The sequence below is a fragment of the Gigantopelta aegis genome, chromosome 9 (assembly GCF_016097555.1).
Source record: "Gigantopelta aegis isolate Gae_Host chromosome 9, Gae_host_genome, whole genome shotgun sequence".
Taxonomy (NCBI): domain Eukaryota; kingdom Metazoa; phylum Mollusca; class Gastropoda; order Neomphalida; family Peltospiridae; genus Gigantopelta; species Gigantopelta aegis.
In genome coordinates, this window is record NC_054707.1 from 81,363,315 (window position 1) to 81,383,687 (window position 20,373).

General features: G+C 34.0%; 1 protein-coding gene across 5 annotated transcripts in view; it reads right to left on the reverse strand.

Annotated features, from left to right (window-relative positions):
* LOC121381295 (epidermal growth factor receptor kinase substrate 8-like) overlaps positions 1-20,373 on the reverse strand; it is a 135,965-nt gene that overhangs the window by 32,824 nt on the left and 82,768 nt on the right. For all 5 annotated transcript variants that reach the window (XM_041510543.1, XM_041510544.1, XM_041510546.1 and 2 more), the window contains 5 exons: positions 18,229-18,443; positions 17,125-17,256; positions 16,303-16,378; positions 14,565-14,675; positions 7,667-7,793 (listed from right to left, as the gene is read on the reverse strand). In XM_041510543.1, the coding sequence (XP_041366477.1) occupies positions 7,667-7,793; positions 14,565-14,675; positions 16,303-16,378; positions 17,125-17,256; positions 18,229-18,443 (661 nt within the window). The remainder of the gene's footprint in view (positions 1-7,666; positions 7,794-14,564; positions 14,676-16,302; positions 16,379-17,124; positions 17,257-18,228; positions 18,444-20,373) is intronic.

Sequence of the window (20,373 nt, forward strand, 5' to 3'; positions counted from 1 at the left end):
TATATATATATATATTGTAAATACTCACGCAAAAAGTATTTTGACAATTATGAGTGTGTGTGATATATATATATATATATACACACACTCACACACAATGATGCAATCTGATTCACTGGCAATTACAATGGTTTCATTAACATGCATCTTTGTTATGAAAAACAAACATCAAAAAAAAAAACCTTACTTGCCCAATGATAAGAATTGTGATTCATAAACAGGAAATACTACACATGAGTATTTACATTTTTATCCCATGGGAAAAGTCTAAAATGACAGTTTACTGCTAATTTCAGTGGCTATACAGGTGAAATAGAAATGGATTCCAAAGCATGCAGATGGGAAATCAAGGCAATAAAAGAACACAAAACATTAACACAAATAGATTACAGATTATTAGGATTAGGCAGGATTATGACAACATATCAGGTAAAGCTAGGATTAGGACAACAGATAAGGTAAAGCTAGGATTAGCACAACACATAAGGTAAAGATAGGATTAGGACAAACATAAGGTAAAGATAGGATTAGCACAACACATAAGGTAAAGATAGGATTAGGACAAACATAAGGTAAAGATAGGATTAGCACAACACATAAGGTAAAGATAGGATTAGGACAAACATAAGGTAAAGATAGGATTAGGACAAACATAAGGTAAAGATAGGATTAGGACAAACATAAGGTAAAGATAGAATTAAGACAACACCTAAGGTAAAGATAGGATCAGGACAACACCTAAGGTAAAGATAGGATTAGCACAACACATAAGGTAAAGATAGGATTAGGACATCACATAAGGTAAAGATAGGATTAGGACAAACATAAGGTAAAGATAGGATTAGGACAAACATAAGGTAAAGATAGAATTAAGACAACACCTAAGGTAAAGATAGGATCAGGACAACACCTAAGGTAAAGATAGGATTAGCACAACACATAAGGTAAAGATAGGATTAGGACAAACATAAGGTAAAGATAGGATCAGGACAACACCTAAGGTAAAGATAGGATTAGGACAAACATAAGGTAAAGCTAGGATTAGGACAAACATAAGGTAAAGATAGAATTAAGACAACACCTAAGGTAAACATAGGATCAGGACAACACCTAAGGTAAAGATAGGATCAGGACAACACCTAAGGTAAAGATAGGATTAGGACAAACATAAGGTAAAGATAGGATTAGGACAACATATAACGAAAAGCTAGGATTAGGACAACATGCGAGATAAAGAAAGGATTAGAACAACACATTAGGTAAACCCTAACCCCATTCTTGGGCCCAAATTATACAACAGATTACATATTTTACTGAACAATTGGAGACTACTGAAGCACTAGTTTGGATATAAAATCCATGCAAATCGATGAGATAAAAATTTGTTGACCGATTTAATTATAATGATCTTAAATCCATGTCATACATTTGATTAGAACCTGCTTTTGTTTTACTTTAATGGTACTGTCAATTAAATACTCCAGCTGGGATTAGGAAAATTATGGAGTATATAAAAAGTTCATCATTACAAAAATGTTTTGGGTTTGAAAACAAATTTTACAGAGGTGTATATCTGTTCTCAACTAAAGGAATGTATAGAGCAAGTAGTATTGGAATGTTCCTGATTAGAGACATGCTGTTCTCCTGATATTCCTCTTGGTTATTTAGTTTTTCACACCTTTGTTTCAGAATCAAAATTATTAAATAATTACTATAAATATGCAAGACAAAAGGTTTTATTGAATGGAGGGGATAGAAAGTTAAATTTAACTGTAAGGGTTGTTAGGGAAAACAACATGGACAAATCAATTAGTAGATGTTATATGGTTATTAGGATATTTGACTTTTTTTCATTACATTGTATTTCAGTTCTAAATAAACCTGTACTCTAAATTACAGCATTATAATATCAATACTATCAAAAAAAAGAAGTTTTTTTAAAAATGGAGGTTCATTTACATCAAATAAATTATATATTTCTTGGAATGTAAAATCATTTAATTTACTATATTGTGAAAATAATTCCTTTAGTTAGTAGCATAAATGAATAACAAATTATACAATTATCTCCAGCAGATCGCAATGTAGCCGTTACCTCCCCTGACAATAGCATGTACTATTCCCCAAATGACTTGTTAGGTTAAACATCACCAGAAATCAATGCTGTAAATATATCTTAAGTTAGTTAGTTAAAGAAAAGAAAGAAATCCAAAAACACCTCAAAAAAGTGTAAGTACTGATTATATACTAGTTTATATGCAATGGGACCTGCATGATATCACAACAACCATCACCATGGAAACCAACACAGAGAACCAATCACAGCATGCTTGGAATAAGTGGATCCATTAATCACCTTGACAACCACCTTTCCCAATGTCAAATGCACCAATCCATACTGTTTTTGCTTTTCATATTGTGATGTACATTCTCAGCGGATATAACAAATTATATTTATATATACAAGTCTCTAGCTACAAACTATCATGAGACTAAATAAAAAAATTAATTGTACTGAATATACAATGATGTGAGACTATCAATGCAAGTCATATATATACAAACACATTGCAAAAACATATACATATATATATATATATAACATGAGATGAAATCTAACATTTACACAATTGTATTGAAAATATATTCTAATATGAGACTAAATATATCTATATATCAATTATCATGCTATGATATGAACCATGAGAGTTCTCATATACATAAAGAACATTTGATTGACAGATATTTCCAACAAATCAAAATTTGCAAAGGTGTGATCCACTTCATGTTTAAATTATAGAAGGAATACATACAAAAATTATTATTAAATAAATGATTCGAAATTTATGTCTTTGGCATTTCATGTTATAAATTTTAGGATTATAAACAAACATAGCTTCTATTACTCTTTAGATTTTTCATCATACTGAGTTAATTTAATGTTTTCTAAAATATTTCAATGTAAAACAAAAAGAGAAAAACCCCACACGCAAGTATGAGAAATGAAAAAAGTAAATAACCAAACCTGTTTACAGAGGACTTCTATTTATGCAGTAGCTATTTTCAAACTATTATGCTAAAATGAACCACACATTTAATATTGATGAAACTACCATCCGATAATAAAACACTCAAGAGGACACATCTGCCAACAAGAAACAAAATGAAACTCCATTTCTGTTAATAAAAATAACACAATCAACATTGACAATGTGGTAAAAATTATCTTCATATCCAATCTAATATAATGTATGTAATACACACAAATATAATGTAATACACATCAATAAGATTATGCCAGTAAATAAATGTAAAACATTAAAAGAAGAAAAACAGCACACTGCAGAAATTTTGAGAAGAGTTACATGTACAAGTACGTCTCAACAAACGTTATTTCAAAAGATATTGAAAAATTAATAAATCTTTCTATAGCAATAAGACAAAATAATTAGTGAAATTTCAGAAGACAAGTTAGTAACAGGAAGTCATATTTTAATTTTTTTTTTTTTTTTTAAAAGATAGAAAAAAAGGTATAAGCACCTGAAAGATTGAACCAGATAACTACATGTAGCATGCTTTTTACTTTTAGGTGAATTGTTTACCTTCTAAGGCTGCCTTTTTATCTGAAGCATTTTAGTTGTCATTTGATAAATTGAAATAATACTTAATTTTGCAAATATGTTTCATTACTAGAATGCCAAAAAGCTACTACAAAAATCAAATAAATACAATTGTTTAAAAAGCCATCATTTTGTTTTGACCAAATGAAATTTGAATGAGGCCAATTACTTTCTGATAAATTTGCCAATAACTTTGGATGTCCAGACAACCTGCCATGTACCTGTATAAGTACATATTTTTAAATACAGTATATTAGAGGAACTATAATATATACAACAGAAAGTTTGCGACATCAATGCAATATATGTATTTCATTTGGAATGACAGCAATTATTAATTAAAATGAATAATAATTAATGAGCTTTGTTACTTGTTCTTTTCTCTTCTTTTTATTTTTAGTATTTACCTCAATCTACGGTTTTCTATTTTACCAAAATAAAAAACACCTGATAACATGAACAATATTGAGTGTTTAATATTTACAAAATATTTATTAATACTATGCTATGGAAGTGAACAAAATAGAAAAATACAGTGCAAACAAATATGAAGAAGTTACCTTCCTAATACACAAATGAGGAGGTAGGTGATGAAAAAATATATATGTACATGATTATTTTACAGAAGTAGCTATAGTATAAACAGTACCTTCCTTCCTTAAGCTTAATACTTTTGTGGAGGAAAAAAAAAAAAAATTCAAGTTAAAACAATTCTAAAGCCAAAAAAGAGAGAAGATATTACATTTACAAATTAACAAAAATAAATAATATTGTTCTGCGATAAGTATATACAATTTTCTGAATACCAGCAAAATTGCATCAGTGGTATATACTAATTATTTTAGAACAATTTATAAATCTTATTTAAAAAGACTCCTACAAAATACGAACAAAACAAAAATGTCCATTTAATGGTTCACAAAAACTTACATAATGTGCAGAAATAAAGGTTAAACAAAACATCAGCAATACTTGTTTTGTAGAAGTAACAAAGAAAATGTCACAGCTTCATATGTGAAAAAAGGAGGACAAGTATTAAGTTTAGTCTCTCACAAACACTGGGTGCATGAGTGCAAGATATGTACAACATGAAGAATTATGAACACATGTTTATTGCAAAATTACGTTTTCACCAGAGGTTAGTAAGAGTGGGGTGCAGGGGGGGGGGGGGGGAGTTGATGGGCAACATTATTTTGTAGTTAAAAGAATTCGCAATATATTTCTAATATAAAATTTTGTCATTCTTTTTATCAAATAGAAAAAATCATAACATGACACTTAAATACCTTTTTAGATACTTATCCATTTTTGTCTACAATTGCATAGTTAAATTAATATATTAATATATATATATATATATATATATATATATATATATATATATATATATATATATATATATTTGGTCAATATCACAAATTTTCAATCTCAAAATCATACTCATTTTCAAATAACTCTCAATCTTAAAATATTAAATTCCAACCACAATTCACTGTCTTAAATACATACTGTTTTGAAATGTTTTAACAATGTTATCCAATTTACATTTTTTATTTCTATGCCAAAACATCTCACCACATATAAAAATAGTAATGCTTCTTTAATTTGCATAATTACCCTCAAAAACAGTTTTAAAGCCTGGATATTTTAAGACTGAAAAACACAGACATAATTTCATTTTGAAACTTATTTTTATTTATAATTATAGGACAACAGAAATAATATTATCATGGTAACTTGATACTTCAAAAGACTTTGTAACTTAAACCATCTTCTGTTGATGACATGTGTTTTAAAATTCATAACCATCATAACCTATCAGATCATGAGGTAGTCAGTGTTTGCACATCTACAAAGACTGAATTTTCACTACCAAGCATTCAATAAATCTGTAAAGATCTGGCCAGGGCCCCGTTCCACGAAGCAATCTTGGACCTAAGATCACCTTAACTACACAGGTAACCTATGCACTTAAGGTGATCTTAGAGCTAAGATGGCTTTGTGGAACAGGGCCTGGTGCTTATAAACTGTTAAGAGTCTAGACTTGAGACTGTAACAGAGTCTGAGACATTAATGTCACGACAACGCCATACACACTGTATGTGTGTGACGTCATTAGAGAATGAGTCTGGACTCTTAAACATTTTATAAGCACGGCCCTGGTCTTACTACAAAGGTGTTTTTGTCATAATGTTAGAAATATATCACTTACTATACATATTGCACCTATATTAGTTTTCTTTACTAACTTCAGTTTCTCGGAGTTTCTCTTCTTTTTCATTTATTATTAGTATCATGAATTTGTTATATTAAAAGCAAATACAATAAAACATGATCAGCATTTAAAGTTAGTGTCCACTGGGTTGGGTTTTTTACTCATTCGCTGTGCACCAGCCAGTGAAATTACTGTTTTCTTCTTCAGATCTCTCACCACACTTTACACATGAACACATTTCTAATATTCCATTGTCACTGAACACATGTGATGTTTGGCTCTTATTCTCAAGTCGATTTATAGCATAACATATTCACACTTGTGTTTTAATTCCGTGATAATGAAGCAACCTTCCTTTGTCATAACACATATAGATATAATATATATTTGACTGCACCATTAATGTACACGTACTGGTAGTAGATCATGAAATACAGAAACTCAAGGGATTATTTAAACAGTCTCCAATTTAATAATAAAATGGTCTCAGATACTTACTAGTATATCTCTGACAGACGAGCTACACAATTACTTATAAAGACTGAGGCTCCTTAGTTAACATACAATAGTTGTGTTTTAGTTGTCTCTTGCCCAAAGTCAGACCACTAGCCATGCCAGAGATTGGACTTGGGACAGAGGTGCCCCAAACTCCCATGGGATATCTGCACATTAATAGAGTTCTATGTCTGAGAACTGGCTCTTAAAGTAGTTGTTTTTGTCTGGTTAGAGAAGACCCTATATCGTTGTGTCCCTAACCCTCATTATTTTAGGCTCAGTAATGACAAGCTTAGACGAATTATCCTTACTTTCACAGACGTCTACATGTTTGCTTAAGGTGAGTGATCACTCTTGCTCCTCACTGCTCTCCTCAGACTACTTCAAAGTGAGTAATTTTGAGCTCTCCTTATTTGAAGTTATATCACTCTACTCAATATTTGTTCTTTCTTCACACGTTTATTCAAGTCTGATAAAGGACAACTGACATTAAGAAAGCAAGTCATTGACATTTACCACAACTGACTTCTAGGTGACTCAGATGATACGACTGTTTTGTTTTTTTAATCAGTTACCGAGTTATCTGACAAGTATAAAATATGTTCTGTTTCAACTCAGTCTGGTTTGACTTTTCGCTCCTTTTAAATAACAATCGATGGAAAATGGCAACTCGACATGGTTTGATTATTTGCTTAGTTTCTGAACACTGCACTCCAACATCAAGATGATCTTACTTTCACAAACCTGGTATTTATGTCTGAAGAACAAAACACTTTACAGACAGAAATGATGAATCTTGTGTACTTCAATTTCTCAGAAAAATAAGAATTCTGGGGGAATTATGTCTCAGCTACCATAAATATTTCCATAGGTGCAACTATAAACCAAGTTTCAGCGACCTAGGATTTATAGTTTATGAGAAATCGATCTAAATGCAAAACTTTAATGTTAGACTTTAATGCAAAAGTTGACACCATTACCGCTGCCACCATAAAAAAAAACCAAACCTATATCTCTCTTTTTTACTTCATAAAGTCAAGATTTAAAAAAAAAAAAAAATGGTAGTAATCATAACTATTTCACAGTAACCAGGAGACTCAGTCTTTTGTGTTTATTTGTTTACATAGTCCATCTCAAACTTGTGCAGCCAACAACAGCCTGTAAGCCCTGATACAAAGTAAAACAGTTTTTGACATTTTACATTCAGTCACTGTACACAAGAAAAGTATGTTTCTTAATACACTATAATGATGTATAATATTCAGAATACAAAGACGAGTCTGGTACCATGTATATACATAAAAATCAGCAATCATCTAGAAATATTTGAATTCACCTCTCTTTGAAACTTTGCGATTACCCCCAAAATCTGGAACTGGAGGGGGTTGTGGGGGTAAGGGTCGACCGTTGTCCAAGTTGGTGAAGTTGTTGTAACCGCCTGTAAGTTGTTCGCGCGGTGAGTCCTGGAAAATAACAAATGAATACTCAGTTATTGAAAACCTCAATGCACTAGTACAATTAACAGACACAAGACACGCCTCAGAAAACATGTTAAGAACAGTTAAAGTCAGATTTGCTTAAGGACACCACTAGAGCACATTGATTTATTAATTATCAGCTACTGGATGCCAAACATTTGGTATTTTGGCGTATAGGCTTAGAGAGGAAACTTACATTTTTCAATTAATAACGAGGGATCTTCTATATGCATCATCCCACAAACAGGATAGCACATACCACAGCCTTTGATATACCAATCATGAAGCACTGGCTAGAATGAGGCCTCAAAGAAATGAAATTTGAAAAAATTTTGAGTTATGTCTAAAGACATTTTTTTTTACAAGTAACCTTCTTTATTTTGAATAACCCATAAGCTGAAAGAAGAATGGGTTAACCAAGACCATAATACCCAATATTTATCTGATTTTAACACGATCTGGTGTTTAGAGGGCCACATTTTAGAATTTAGAACATTTGAGATCATGAAACTTGGCTAGTTTTGACTAGCTTCTGGTTTGTTCAGTGTCCAATTTAGACAGGTTTCACTGTGCTATTAATTTTCCCCTCTCTGACCATAAACAAAGTTGTTTGGGATTTGGAAGTACATGTTGAAGACAATTACCGTATATCTTCGCCTATAAGTCGAATTTTTTTCACCCAAAAATTATTTTATAACTGGGGGGGTCGACTTATAAGAGGGTAAAAAAAATTCACCAAAAAATATTACTGTTTTGGGGATTATTTTACAAGTTTTATTGTTGAAGTATGCCATGTATTTATACTCAAATATGTTAATTTGACACATTTATTTTTTATAACCTATTTTTTTTGGCATTAGAACGGTTTTGGTTATGCGAAAAGGCGTACGATCTCACTCACATGCCAAGACAACAGTCCACTTAGTTAAATTAACAGTCATCACTAATAGTAAAAATGTAAACAATACTAACTACCTGTTGCCTGAGTTTATTTTGAAATCTGGTCACTGGCATTAATGGTTGTTCAAACAATGTTTTGGCGGTGATTAACTTCATGAATATTACTGAGCTTTCCCTTAAAATAGACTGATCTCTGCAGTTCACTATCTAGAGCAATAGGGACACACATCATTTGGTACAAAAACCAGTGTACTTTCCAGAGTTATCCTCCTTACATGTATTAATATGGCGGCAAAACGTGATACTTTCAGTTTTATCGTAGTGATCTGTTGTCAGTGTTTATAAATAAAGTTGTTGTCTGTGCACAAAACCATCTGTACAATACTATACAGTAACAGTCAAACAGCTTTCACTCTCTACTAAGGGAATATTTCGTTTTGATGCTATGTAATAATGATAGTTTGATTGGAATAGTCTGATTATATTGCGATGTACAAAACGTGAAAACCGAAGTTTGTAAAATAATTTTCTTTTGTTCAAATATTATTGTTCTCATGTGCTGAAAATAAGAAATATTTCAATATTTATAAGTAGTTTTTCATGGGTCGACTTATAAACGGGTCAATAAAAAAATACGTTTTCAGGGCTTGAAATTAGGGACTCGACTTATAGCCGAGATCGACTTACAGGCGAAGATATACGGTACTATGTCAACAGACAAAACTGTCAGAAATGGCTAAAAATCGAGTAACAGTATATCATGAAAATTAAATGATCCCAATATCATGTGCCTAGTGCCTACACCAAAACCACCACAAAATATTAAAAAAAGCCTGCATAGATCTAGATGCTGATGGCATATAAAGTGCATAATACTCGACTCCAAGTTTAAGCAGCGAGTTAGAATTCTAAACATTAACATTTTTATAAACTTCAGGTTCTAAGTAAAAGTAACACTACTGGACTAAAAGCAACACATTGAATTAAAAATTGCACACTAGCATTAAACAGCTGATAAAAAAATAAGAACAAAAGAGGTGGATTGACTAAAACACTAACTGAATTAAACAAAAATTACTCTTCATTTACAATAAAAGTATATAAAACAGTACAAATTTTGTGATGAAGAATATTTACATCAAAAGAAAGAAAATCCAGGAAGCATAATTGTGTGTATTTACAAAGCCTGTTTTTTTTCGTAAACACAGGTGTTTAAGCATTGTAAATGTATGTAGTTATATGTGTGTAAGACATAAACAGGCTCTGTAAATTCTCCCAATGTGTATTTCATGAGACAAACAACAAAAGCAAATTAACATGGTGATTACATTAACAAAACCATTTCCCGAAATGAATAGAAAACATGGAAGAATATACAAACCATTAACAAAAACCATCACCCAAGCAAGTAAGTTACCAACAGTGGCGTTATTAAGGCCATTTTCCACATGCATTCTTATTGGTATGGCAAGGCATACAATGTAGCTACCCTGAACCACGTCCCCTATATCATACACTTCTGTTGATAACTTCTATTGATAATGATAACAGAATTTAAAAAAACCTTCAATGGATCAGAAAATTATCTAAAGGGTCCACACACACACCTCAGTGGAATCTCTATTAAAAATGCTGGATCTCGCTCCTACCCCCAACACCCCTCAGTGGAATCTCTATTAAAAATGCTGGATCTCGCTCCTACCCCCAACACCCCTCAGTGGAATCTCTATTAAAAATGCTGGATCTCGCTCCTACCCCCAACACCCCTCAGTGGAATCTCTATTAAAAATGCTGGATCTCGCTCCTACCCCCAACACCCCTCAGTGGAATCTCTATTAAAAATGCTGGATCTCGCTCCTACCCCCCACCCCTCAGTGGAATCTCTATTAAAAATGCTGGATCTCGCTCCTACCCCCAACACCCCTCAGTGGAATCTCTATTAAAAATGTTGGATCTCGCTCCTACCCCCAACACCCCTCAGTGGAATCTCTATTAAAAATGCTGGATCTCGCTCCTACCCCCAACACCCCTCAGTGGAATCTCTATTAAAAATGCTGGATCTCGCTCCTACCCCCAACACCCCTCAGTGGAATCTCTATTAAAAATGCTGGATCTCGCTCCTACCCCCCACCCCTCAGTGGAATCTCTATTAAAAATGCTGGATCTCGCTCCTACCCCCAACACCCCTCAGTGGAATCTCTATTAAAAATGCTGGATCTCGCTCCTACCCCCAACACCCCTCAGTGGAATCTCTATTAAAAATGCTGGATCTCGCTCCTACCACCCCCACCCCACACCTCATTGGAATCTCTATTAAAAATGCTGGATCTAGCTGCTACGCCCACCACCCCCCCCAAAAAACACAAATACCTTGTACAAAAAGTAGCACCAGGGCCAGAGTTCAGCCAGACTGAGCATAAAAACATTTCCTAGACTGGTTTATGCACCTCACATTAATCCGTACGACCACAGTTGAAACCAGTCATATAATTCATGAACACTGACATTGCTCATTGTCACTGAACATGAGGAAGATGACAAAGTTGCGAAAGTGTAGTGAAATAGGCCGCCTAATGTTGCTCATTGTCATTGAACATGGAGAAGATCACAAAGTTGCGAAAGTGTAGTGAAATAGGCCGCCTAATGTTGCGCATTGTCACTGAACATGGGGAAGATCACAAAGTTGCGAAAGTGTAGTGAAATAGGCCGCCTAATGTTGCTCCAGAAGAAAGCCCATCAAGGAAGGAAATATTTTATTTAATGATGCACTCAACACATTTTATTTACGGTTATATGGTGCCAGACATATGGTTAATGACCACACAGATATTGAGAGAGGAAACCCACTGTCGCCACTTCATGGGCTACTCTTTTCGATTAGCAGCAAGGGTTCTTTTATACGCACCATCCCACAGACAGGATAGTACATACCACAGTCTTTGTTACACCAGTTGTGGAGCATTGGCTGGAACGAGAAATAGCCCAATGAGCCCACTAATGGGAATTGATCCTAGATCCTCCACCAAGTCCATCCAAACCTCTGGTTCTGTATTCAACTGTAGCTCCCCGCCCATTTAATAAAAATATCCTGGCCCTGTGACTCATCACACCTGATGTAGATTCACTATGACTGAAGGATCCAGCTATCCACCCAGTTAAAAAAAAAATATATACAAATGCATGTTGGCATGTTTTGTAAAAATTGTTTTCCAAATCCAGAATTTTTTTTTTTTTGAATGCATATGTCATAAAATACATATTACACAGGCATGCAAGAGAGATGAAAGTTATTATATGTACACCGGTTATAGTAGTAGAAACTAAGAGAGATATGTATAGTTCATATATCTTACATATTCAGTGTTAAAGCAGTGATAGTTAGGTTAACTTCATTTCCAGAATGATTAAAACAGGATAATTACCTAGCTTCTAACAAATCTATGTTCAACTACAGTCGCGGCACCTGAATTGAGCAGAGAAATGGTAAAAGTAAAGTCAATACAACAGAGCCCCAACAAATAAATGAAAAATACATGAAATTATAATAAATGAAATATAATAAATGAAATGAAATAAATAAAATAATGCACTGAAGTGCAATACACTGCAAATGCATTTAATTAATGCAAATGCTATACAATGCAATGCAATAAACTGAAATAGCTCACCTACTATAAACTGAAATTGGCAAGTGTGATTCAAATTTAATTATAAGTATTGTCTGTTATTTATTTTACAATCATCTGAGTATGAAAACAAAAAAATCATCTGCAAACTTGTGAGAATGGCTATACCGATTCACAGATGATTTTTTTTGTTCATACTCCGATGAACGTAAAAGAAATAATAGACAACCCTCAGTCTTTAATTTGAATAAAATTCATCAAAATAACTATTATTTCTTAAATTAATTACAAGTTAATTTAATAAAAAAAAATAATAAAAAAAACCCATTGAGATGAACATCACATAGACCCGATTTCCTTTATGTAGTAACCAAATTAAATCAGACTTTCTAGAGTTGCTGCTGTTGCCATGGCCACTGGAAATGTTCCATCTACATCTTACCTTTTGAGTTGACAGAGGCGATATAAAAACTAGTGCAGTGGATTCTACAGAAGATTAATTACGCAAAATAAACCGTTATTGTTTAGATGTTAAAGGGACAGACCCTAGTTTCAACCCAGTTTAGTTCATCCACAAACCTGTAACACATTTGGATTAAGTTACAATTGAGTGAAACATGAGTTTATGAATATTTGAAATGTTGAAATACCCTCTAAAAATAGACTAAAACGCGACTCCATAACTCTTACTTCTCAGACGTACATGCGTTTTTAAAATATGAGAAATACATTTTGTGATATTAAAAACATTAGGATGACAAAAACACTTCGAATGTGTGGAAATGGATAATCTAAACAATAAAATCTAAGTAAAGTATGATTTCAGTTATCAAAAACTACTCTTAATAGTAAAAAATGTGCCTTAGTATTTAAATACTAGGCTATGTCCCTTTAATATAAATCATTTCACTAAAAAGCCTATTAATGCAAAGTACATCAAATCTTTTATCCCTGTAAAATGAATGCCTATATATAACCTTTCAACTTCGTCAAGACAATGTAACAATACTATAACAGGTAACAGTAGAAGGACAATATTTTAAGCCTTCCATAACCTATATGCATATTGACACATATTACTATTGGCATCTTTACATGACCCAATTATCTGATGTCACACATGCTGTATAGTTAGCACCATGCAATTTAATACTGAAACACATCTAGAACATAGCATCACACGAACAACAGACAATTTTCTTAAACACAGACATTTCCACAAACCAGCTTAAATTTAATATTTGGTTTCATGCTATTTTCATCGCATTTTTTTAATAATCACACCATATAGCGATGATTCCACATACCACCAATATACATTTTATCGCATGCCATTTTTTACCACTTGTTGAGTTTGATTAATCACTCGAAATAATAGCCATGCATATTTGAGTAAAAGGACAAGGCCCGTCTTCGTTGTCTAACCTGTGTTACAAAGTAGAACAATGTTCTACTGAGTTGCTTGGAAGCTGTGGTGCAGCATGTGATACTGTAACAAAAATTACAATATTCCAACTCCAGTTGTGTATGTATATATGTATACAAAATTTATTTTAAATTTTAAATCGCTAAGACGTTGACTTGCTGAAAGAAAATTCAGGCAGACCAAAATATTTGTCTACCAGATTCAGGAGAAAATATTTCATTTACCACAAAATGTTATACTATATTTTACATTTTATTTTGAGGAGCAAAGTGAATGCCACAAATTATGTCACACCTAAATTACGACATGAGCCATCACGGGGTCACTGAAAGAAACACAAGAGCTGTCATTGTATCTACCCAAATGTTTACGTTCATGGACTTATTAAGAAGACCATGCAACTTGTGCTCCGTTTATCTATAACAATATCTTTTTAATCAAAATATAGATATAGGATACCGAGGATTACCAGCTTGATGGATAAATTATCACTTAGCCCAAATGGCAAGTCTGTACATAAATAAGTTATATATCTTAAGCATGTCATCTGTCTATCATTCTGGGTATGTTATTACAGGAGCATCGGGAAGCAATTAGAAGTTGGTACGGCCATGAAAGCAATGTATATGATGAGATCTATACTAGGCAAACACCGTAGGAAGAGAAAAATAAAACATTCCTGGCCCAAAAAGTGGTATGGCTATGCCGTACTGCTTCCGACGCCCCTGTATTATAATTAAGTATTCATGTTTTTGTTGGGGGGTTTTTAACGTAAAACATTCATGAAATTCTGCTTGAACTGACCCTGTCGTCACTGCTGCCTTTGTCGAGATCTCTCAGTATCGTGTACGGGCAGTGACCCATTTCTCCCTTGTAGTTCCGAACTTTCCACCAGTTCCGAGAGTTGTCCACAACCTAAATTTAACAGTAATAAGATTAGCAGTGATAAACTGTTCTTGAAACTGAAATTTAAAAAACTAATAACGCTCAGTGAGATTTCATGTTAATATTGAAAATTAAAAACGTTAGCAGTGATAAACTGTTATTGAAACTGAGTGACATTTCATATTAAAGATGGCAAATGACTTTAAAGCTACAGTCTCCATCTGCAGTGTCCATTTTGAAAACAATTCAAACCCATAACCACCTAGATGGGGCACTTATGATCTCTTTGCTTTGTATTACGTATCCTCAAATTATTTTCTGGAAGGAAAAGCCTGCCTTGGTGCCCCATCTGGTTTGCCACTGTACCATTCCCATACATTCCATGTGATATTATGTTATGTAAAAACCCAGTAAAATTATCATAATATGATAAAAAGGCATCAATATCCAATAAATTGCATAGGCTAGAGCCCAAAGCACCAGGGTGAGACGATTTTTGTGTGAGAAAACTTGATAGAAAGTAAGTTTCCTTTGTGCCCCTATTTTGAAGGAACTGTTTACCTTGATGCCCTTATTCTTTTCTTTTCTTTCAAAGTTTGTTATCTCCAGAAAAGAAATACGGTAATGCCAGGGTTAGGGGCCCTGGTATCACTCTGATGCCCTTATTCTTTTCTTTTCTTTCAAAGTTTGTTATCTCCAGAAAAGAAATACGGTAATGCCAGGGTTAGGGGCCCTGGTATCACTCTGATGCCCTTATTCTTTTCTTTTCTTTCAAAGTTTGTTATCTCCAGAAAAGAAATACGGTAATGCCAGGGTTAGGGGCCCTGGTATCACTCCGATGCCCTTATTCTTTTCTTTTCTTTCAAAGTTTATTATCTCCAGAAAAGAAATACGGTAATGCCAGGGTTAGAGGCCCTGGTATCACTCTGATGCCCTTATTCTTTTCTTTTCTTTCAAAGTTTATTATCTCCAGAAAAGAAATACGGTAATGCCAGGGTTAGAGGCCCTGGTATCACTCTGATGCCCTTATTCTGTTATTAAACCAAGGCAACACTTACTGTGTCACAAAAAATTAAATTCCACCTCTGCATGCATAACTGAACATTTCTGCCTGCAAAGGGTGCAAAGCAAATAAACATTCTTCAGTCATTTTCTGTAATAATGATTGATAATGTGTAAGAGTAAACTGATTTGCTCTACTCCCGTCTTATAACATCTTTCTTTTTTCTGCAGCACAAACCACTGATGAATTAATTTTACACTCTACTTTAAATCATTGGTATAGACAGGATTTTATATTGGGGGAATCCACCTACATTGGGGAGTGGGGCCCAACGATGTCTAGCGGTCATGTTATGGGGTGACACGAAAATATATAAGATGGTGTGGGGGGTTGGGGTGAAATAGGTCTGATTGGGGTGGCTGGGCATTGTACCACCTCTTGTTATGCCACTGAAGAAAAAAATTGTTGAAATTCTGCTTGATTATTACAAAGATAAACCACAGCATACTGATATACATACATGCATAGGCACATCTTTTCCAAACATTGATTTGACAAGTGCATTATGTATACGTGCATAGAGTAATGTGAAATAAAAAAAAATATATGTTGCTGTACAAGTAAACAATTTAAACTTATTATTTAAAAACTTACGTGTAGAATGTCTCCCTTAACAACAGATAATTCTTTGGTATTTTTACCCGCTCTGTCATGCTGCACCTCACAAATCCTGCAAAATAAATACAATAATTTATCACTAGTTAGTACCGGCCTCGGTGATGTCATGATTAAGCCATTGGACAAAAGGCTGGTAGGTACTGGGTTCACATCCCAGTACTGGCTCCCACCCAGAGTGAGTTTCATGACTCAAAGGGTTGGTGAAAGGTAACTACACTGACTTCTCTATCATTAACTACTAGCAGCTAACTACTAACAGCTAACCACTAACCCTCTGACCTGGACAAACTAGTCGGTTCAACATAACCATGCAATCCATCTGATTTATTTATGTAATTCATAATTCTTTACACTGCCACAAATATGTCAACATAGTTAGTGTTATGGTCAAATTGTGGCATCATCAATCATCGGTTATAATCGGTTTGTACCAGCTGATCAACTTTCAATTATATGAACATAAGGATTTAAATTATAAGCACCATGCACCTAGTGTCCTGTTCACCAACACAAACCCACCAAATTACAAATTTTATCTTTGATAACTATTTAATATAATTTTTTCTTTACATACACATAAAAACAAATCCCAACCCCTACAATATTTACATCAGTTTCAACATGTAAACTGGAGAAACAATTACAATTGACATTTTTTCCACATATACGATTATGGATTTTTATAATCAATCATGACATCTATAGAGCCAAACCGATCACTTTTCAATTGTAACCGATCATGGGGACATTACCACCATATACGACAGGCTGCGGCTAACACAGTGTTACAGTACTCACTGCACTCCCATTCGTTTCAGTTCCTGGTAGTAGGCCTGGTTCTCCTCACCGCGAGACCGAGGCTGCAGCGGCATCGGAACCGACGGCTGATCTACTCTTCTGCTGCTCTTTATGTTGTTAGCCTCGTAAGTCCTAAAATAACAACACTTTGTAATACAGTGCTATGATATTCTTTATATTATTAGCCTTTTAATTCCTGGAATACCAACTCTTTGTAATACAGTGCTACACATTGTTCTTTATGTTGTTAGCCTCGTAAGTCCTGAAATAACAACACTTTGTAATACAGTGCTATGGTCTTCTTTATGTTATTAGCCTCATAATTCCTGAAATAACAACACTTTGTAATAAGAGTGCTATGCATGACTAAATATGGTTAATAATTCTCAAACTAGATATGAGCAAGGGACAATAGAATTGCTTTAACTAGAGAAAAAACCTTAAAGTGCATTTTCCTTTATATGATCTAAAAACATACACCAGATTTAATGTTGTTGGTAAGGCCATCTCACCAGTGGCCTATTCAGCAGGCCACCCAGCGAAATTTTGCTATGGCACTTAAAATTTGAGGGATGTGAGAGGGGCTGGAACAAAAAAGCCTACTGCAGCTGGGGTCCAGGGGCCGCTCAAGGGCCCCTGAAGAAAAATTGTTGTTTGCAACCCCTGGAACTGCCAAAAATTGCATTCAATGCTAACAAATCTAATCTGGCTATAACTTATAATATAAGGCACACATCATAAACTTGAACCATGAAAACATGCAAATGAACCTTGTGTGGTGAATAGGATTGAACATCATTGTTGTTGTTTTTAGACACAATGGAAAAGCGCGTTTATGCTTTCTGCGTCGCTCTCACATCCCTGAAATTCACAAGGGACAGGATGTAGCCCAGTGGTCTAACAAAGGCCGTGGTATGTGCTATCCTGTCTGTGGGATGGTGCATATAAAAGATCCCTTGCTGCTAATCGAAAAGAGTAGCTCATGAAGTGGTGACAGCAGGTTTCCTCTCTCAATATCTGTGTGGTCCAACACCATATAACTGTAAATAAAATGTGCTGAGTGCATCATTAAATAAACCATTTCCTTTCTGTCAGTGTGTATACCTATCTATGTGCTGTTCCACGTGTTCCTGGTAGCCTGCGACTCGCGAGTTCCCCAGGGCTCCCATGGGAACACCCACTGTCTGTGGACTCGGCCGTGAGTCGAAGTGACTCGGCCGTGAGTTGAACTGACTCGAACTGATCATTTCATCGTCTTGACGGCCATATCGGAACTCCTCTGTCTCGTCTGGCACGAAGGGCATCATACGTCGAGGTGGCTGGCAAAGACAAACAATAAATAATATTAATAGCAATATTCGATACAAAGATGCATAAATAAATATCTTTTTGATTTAACAAAATGGTACTAGAAAAATAAATATTAATAGCAATATTCAATGCAAAGAAACATAAATAAATGCCTTTTTAAGGTTTAACAAAAGATACCAGGAAAACAAATAATATTAATAACAATATTCAATGCAGAGTAGTCTTTTAGGTTTAACCAAAAGCCACCTGAATAAAAGGCGAAATGGGTGGAGGTTTTTTTATGTGGTATACCATATACAACACAACCCTCTCTCCCTCTCCATCTCTGTCCAGCTCTGTCTATCTCTGTCCAGCTCTGTCTATCTCTCTCTCTCTCTCTCTCTCTCTCTCTCTCTCTTTCTCTCTCTCATCTGTCTATCATTAACATTATCATTATCTCTCTCTCAATATTAGCCATAATTTAACCTTTCAGTTTCAATCTTTTCAATAATCTTTTTAAAGCAAAACCATCTGGCACCATAACAATTGATAAAGCAGACGTTTAATTTTTCTTTTATATTTACATCACAATGTTCACTTTTGTTAAATAATACACTTTTTTTTCTAAGTTTTATTATTTATACATATATAAATGTTACTGTGTTTTGTAGATCCACCCATATCTACCCCCTTTCCACTTCCATCCTGAACAAAGTTATTTTAGGCTAGGCATAGCCGATGATATTACAGTTATTAAGTAATATAATGAGTAACAACAGTAATACAAGAACCAATAATAACAAACATTTCAGTATCCACATGCAACCATGTTAGTGGGATTAGATATGCAATACAACAAACATGCTACCTGAACAGCTATATGAAATCCAATCGTTTGTAAATTGAAGTACGCAACTTTAATTTCTATTCATGAAACAAACAAAAAAACCTTACGGGAACAGGGAATGCCATCATAGCTATTAATATAGAAAATATCAACAGAGTTCCCGTGAGAGACCAATTACATTACAATGACTGTGTTTTCAGTTATACACCAAGAGCAAAAGTGACTGATGTACAATCAAAAACACACAAGTTGTAACTTTGACTGCTACATTTTCTCGGTGTGTGCAAAAGCAAAATTATATGTTATACCGTATATCTTCGCCTGTAAGTCGATCTCGGCTATAAGTCGAGTTCCTAATTTCAAGCCCTGAAAACATATTTTTTTATTGACCCGTTTATAAGTCGACCCATGAAAAACAACTTATAAATATTGAAGTATTTCTTATTTTCAGCACATGAGAACAATAATGTACAATATTTGAAAAAAAGAAAATTATTTTACAAACTTCGGTTTTTACGTTTTGTACATCGCAAACAAGTAACATAGCATCAAAATGAAATATTCCCTTAGTAGATAGTGAAAGCTGTTTGGCTGTTACTGTATGGCACTGTACAGCATCGTTTTGTGCACAGACAACAACTTTATTTATAAACACTGACAACAGATCACTACAATAAAACTGAAAGTATCAATTAATCACATGTTTTGCCGCCATATTAATACATGTAAGGAGGATAACTCTGGAAAGTACACTGGTTTTTATGTACGTCCCTATTGCTCTAGTGAACTGCAGATATCAGTAATATTCATGAAGTTAATCACCGACAAAACATTGTTTGAACAACCATTAATGCCAGTGACCAGATTTCAAAATAAACTCAGGCAACAGGTAGTTAGTATTGTTTACATTTTTGCTATTAGTGATGACTGTTATTTTAACTAAGTGGACTGTTCTCTTGGCATCTGAGTGAGATCGCACGCCTTTTTGCATAACCAAAACCATTCTAATGCCAAAAAAAAAAAAGGTTATAAAAAATAAATGTGTCAAATTAACATATTTGAGTATATATACAGGGCATACTTCAATAATAAAACTTGTAAAATAATCCCCA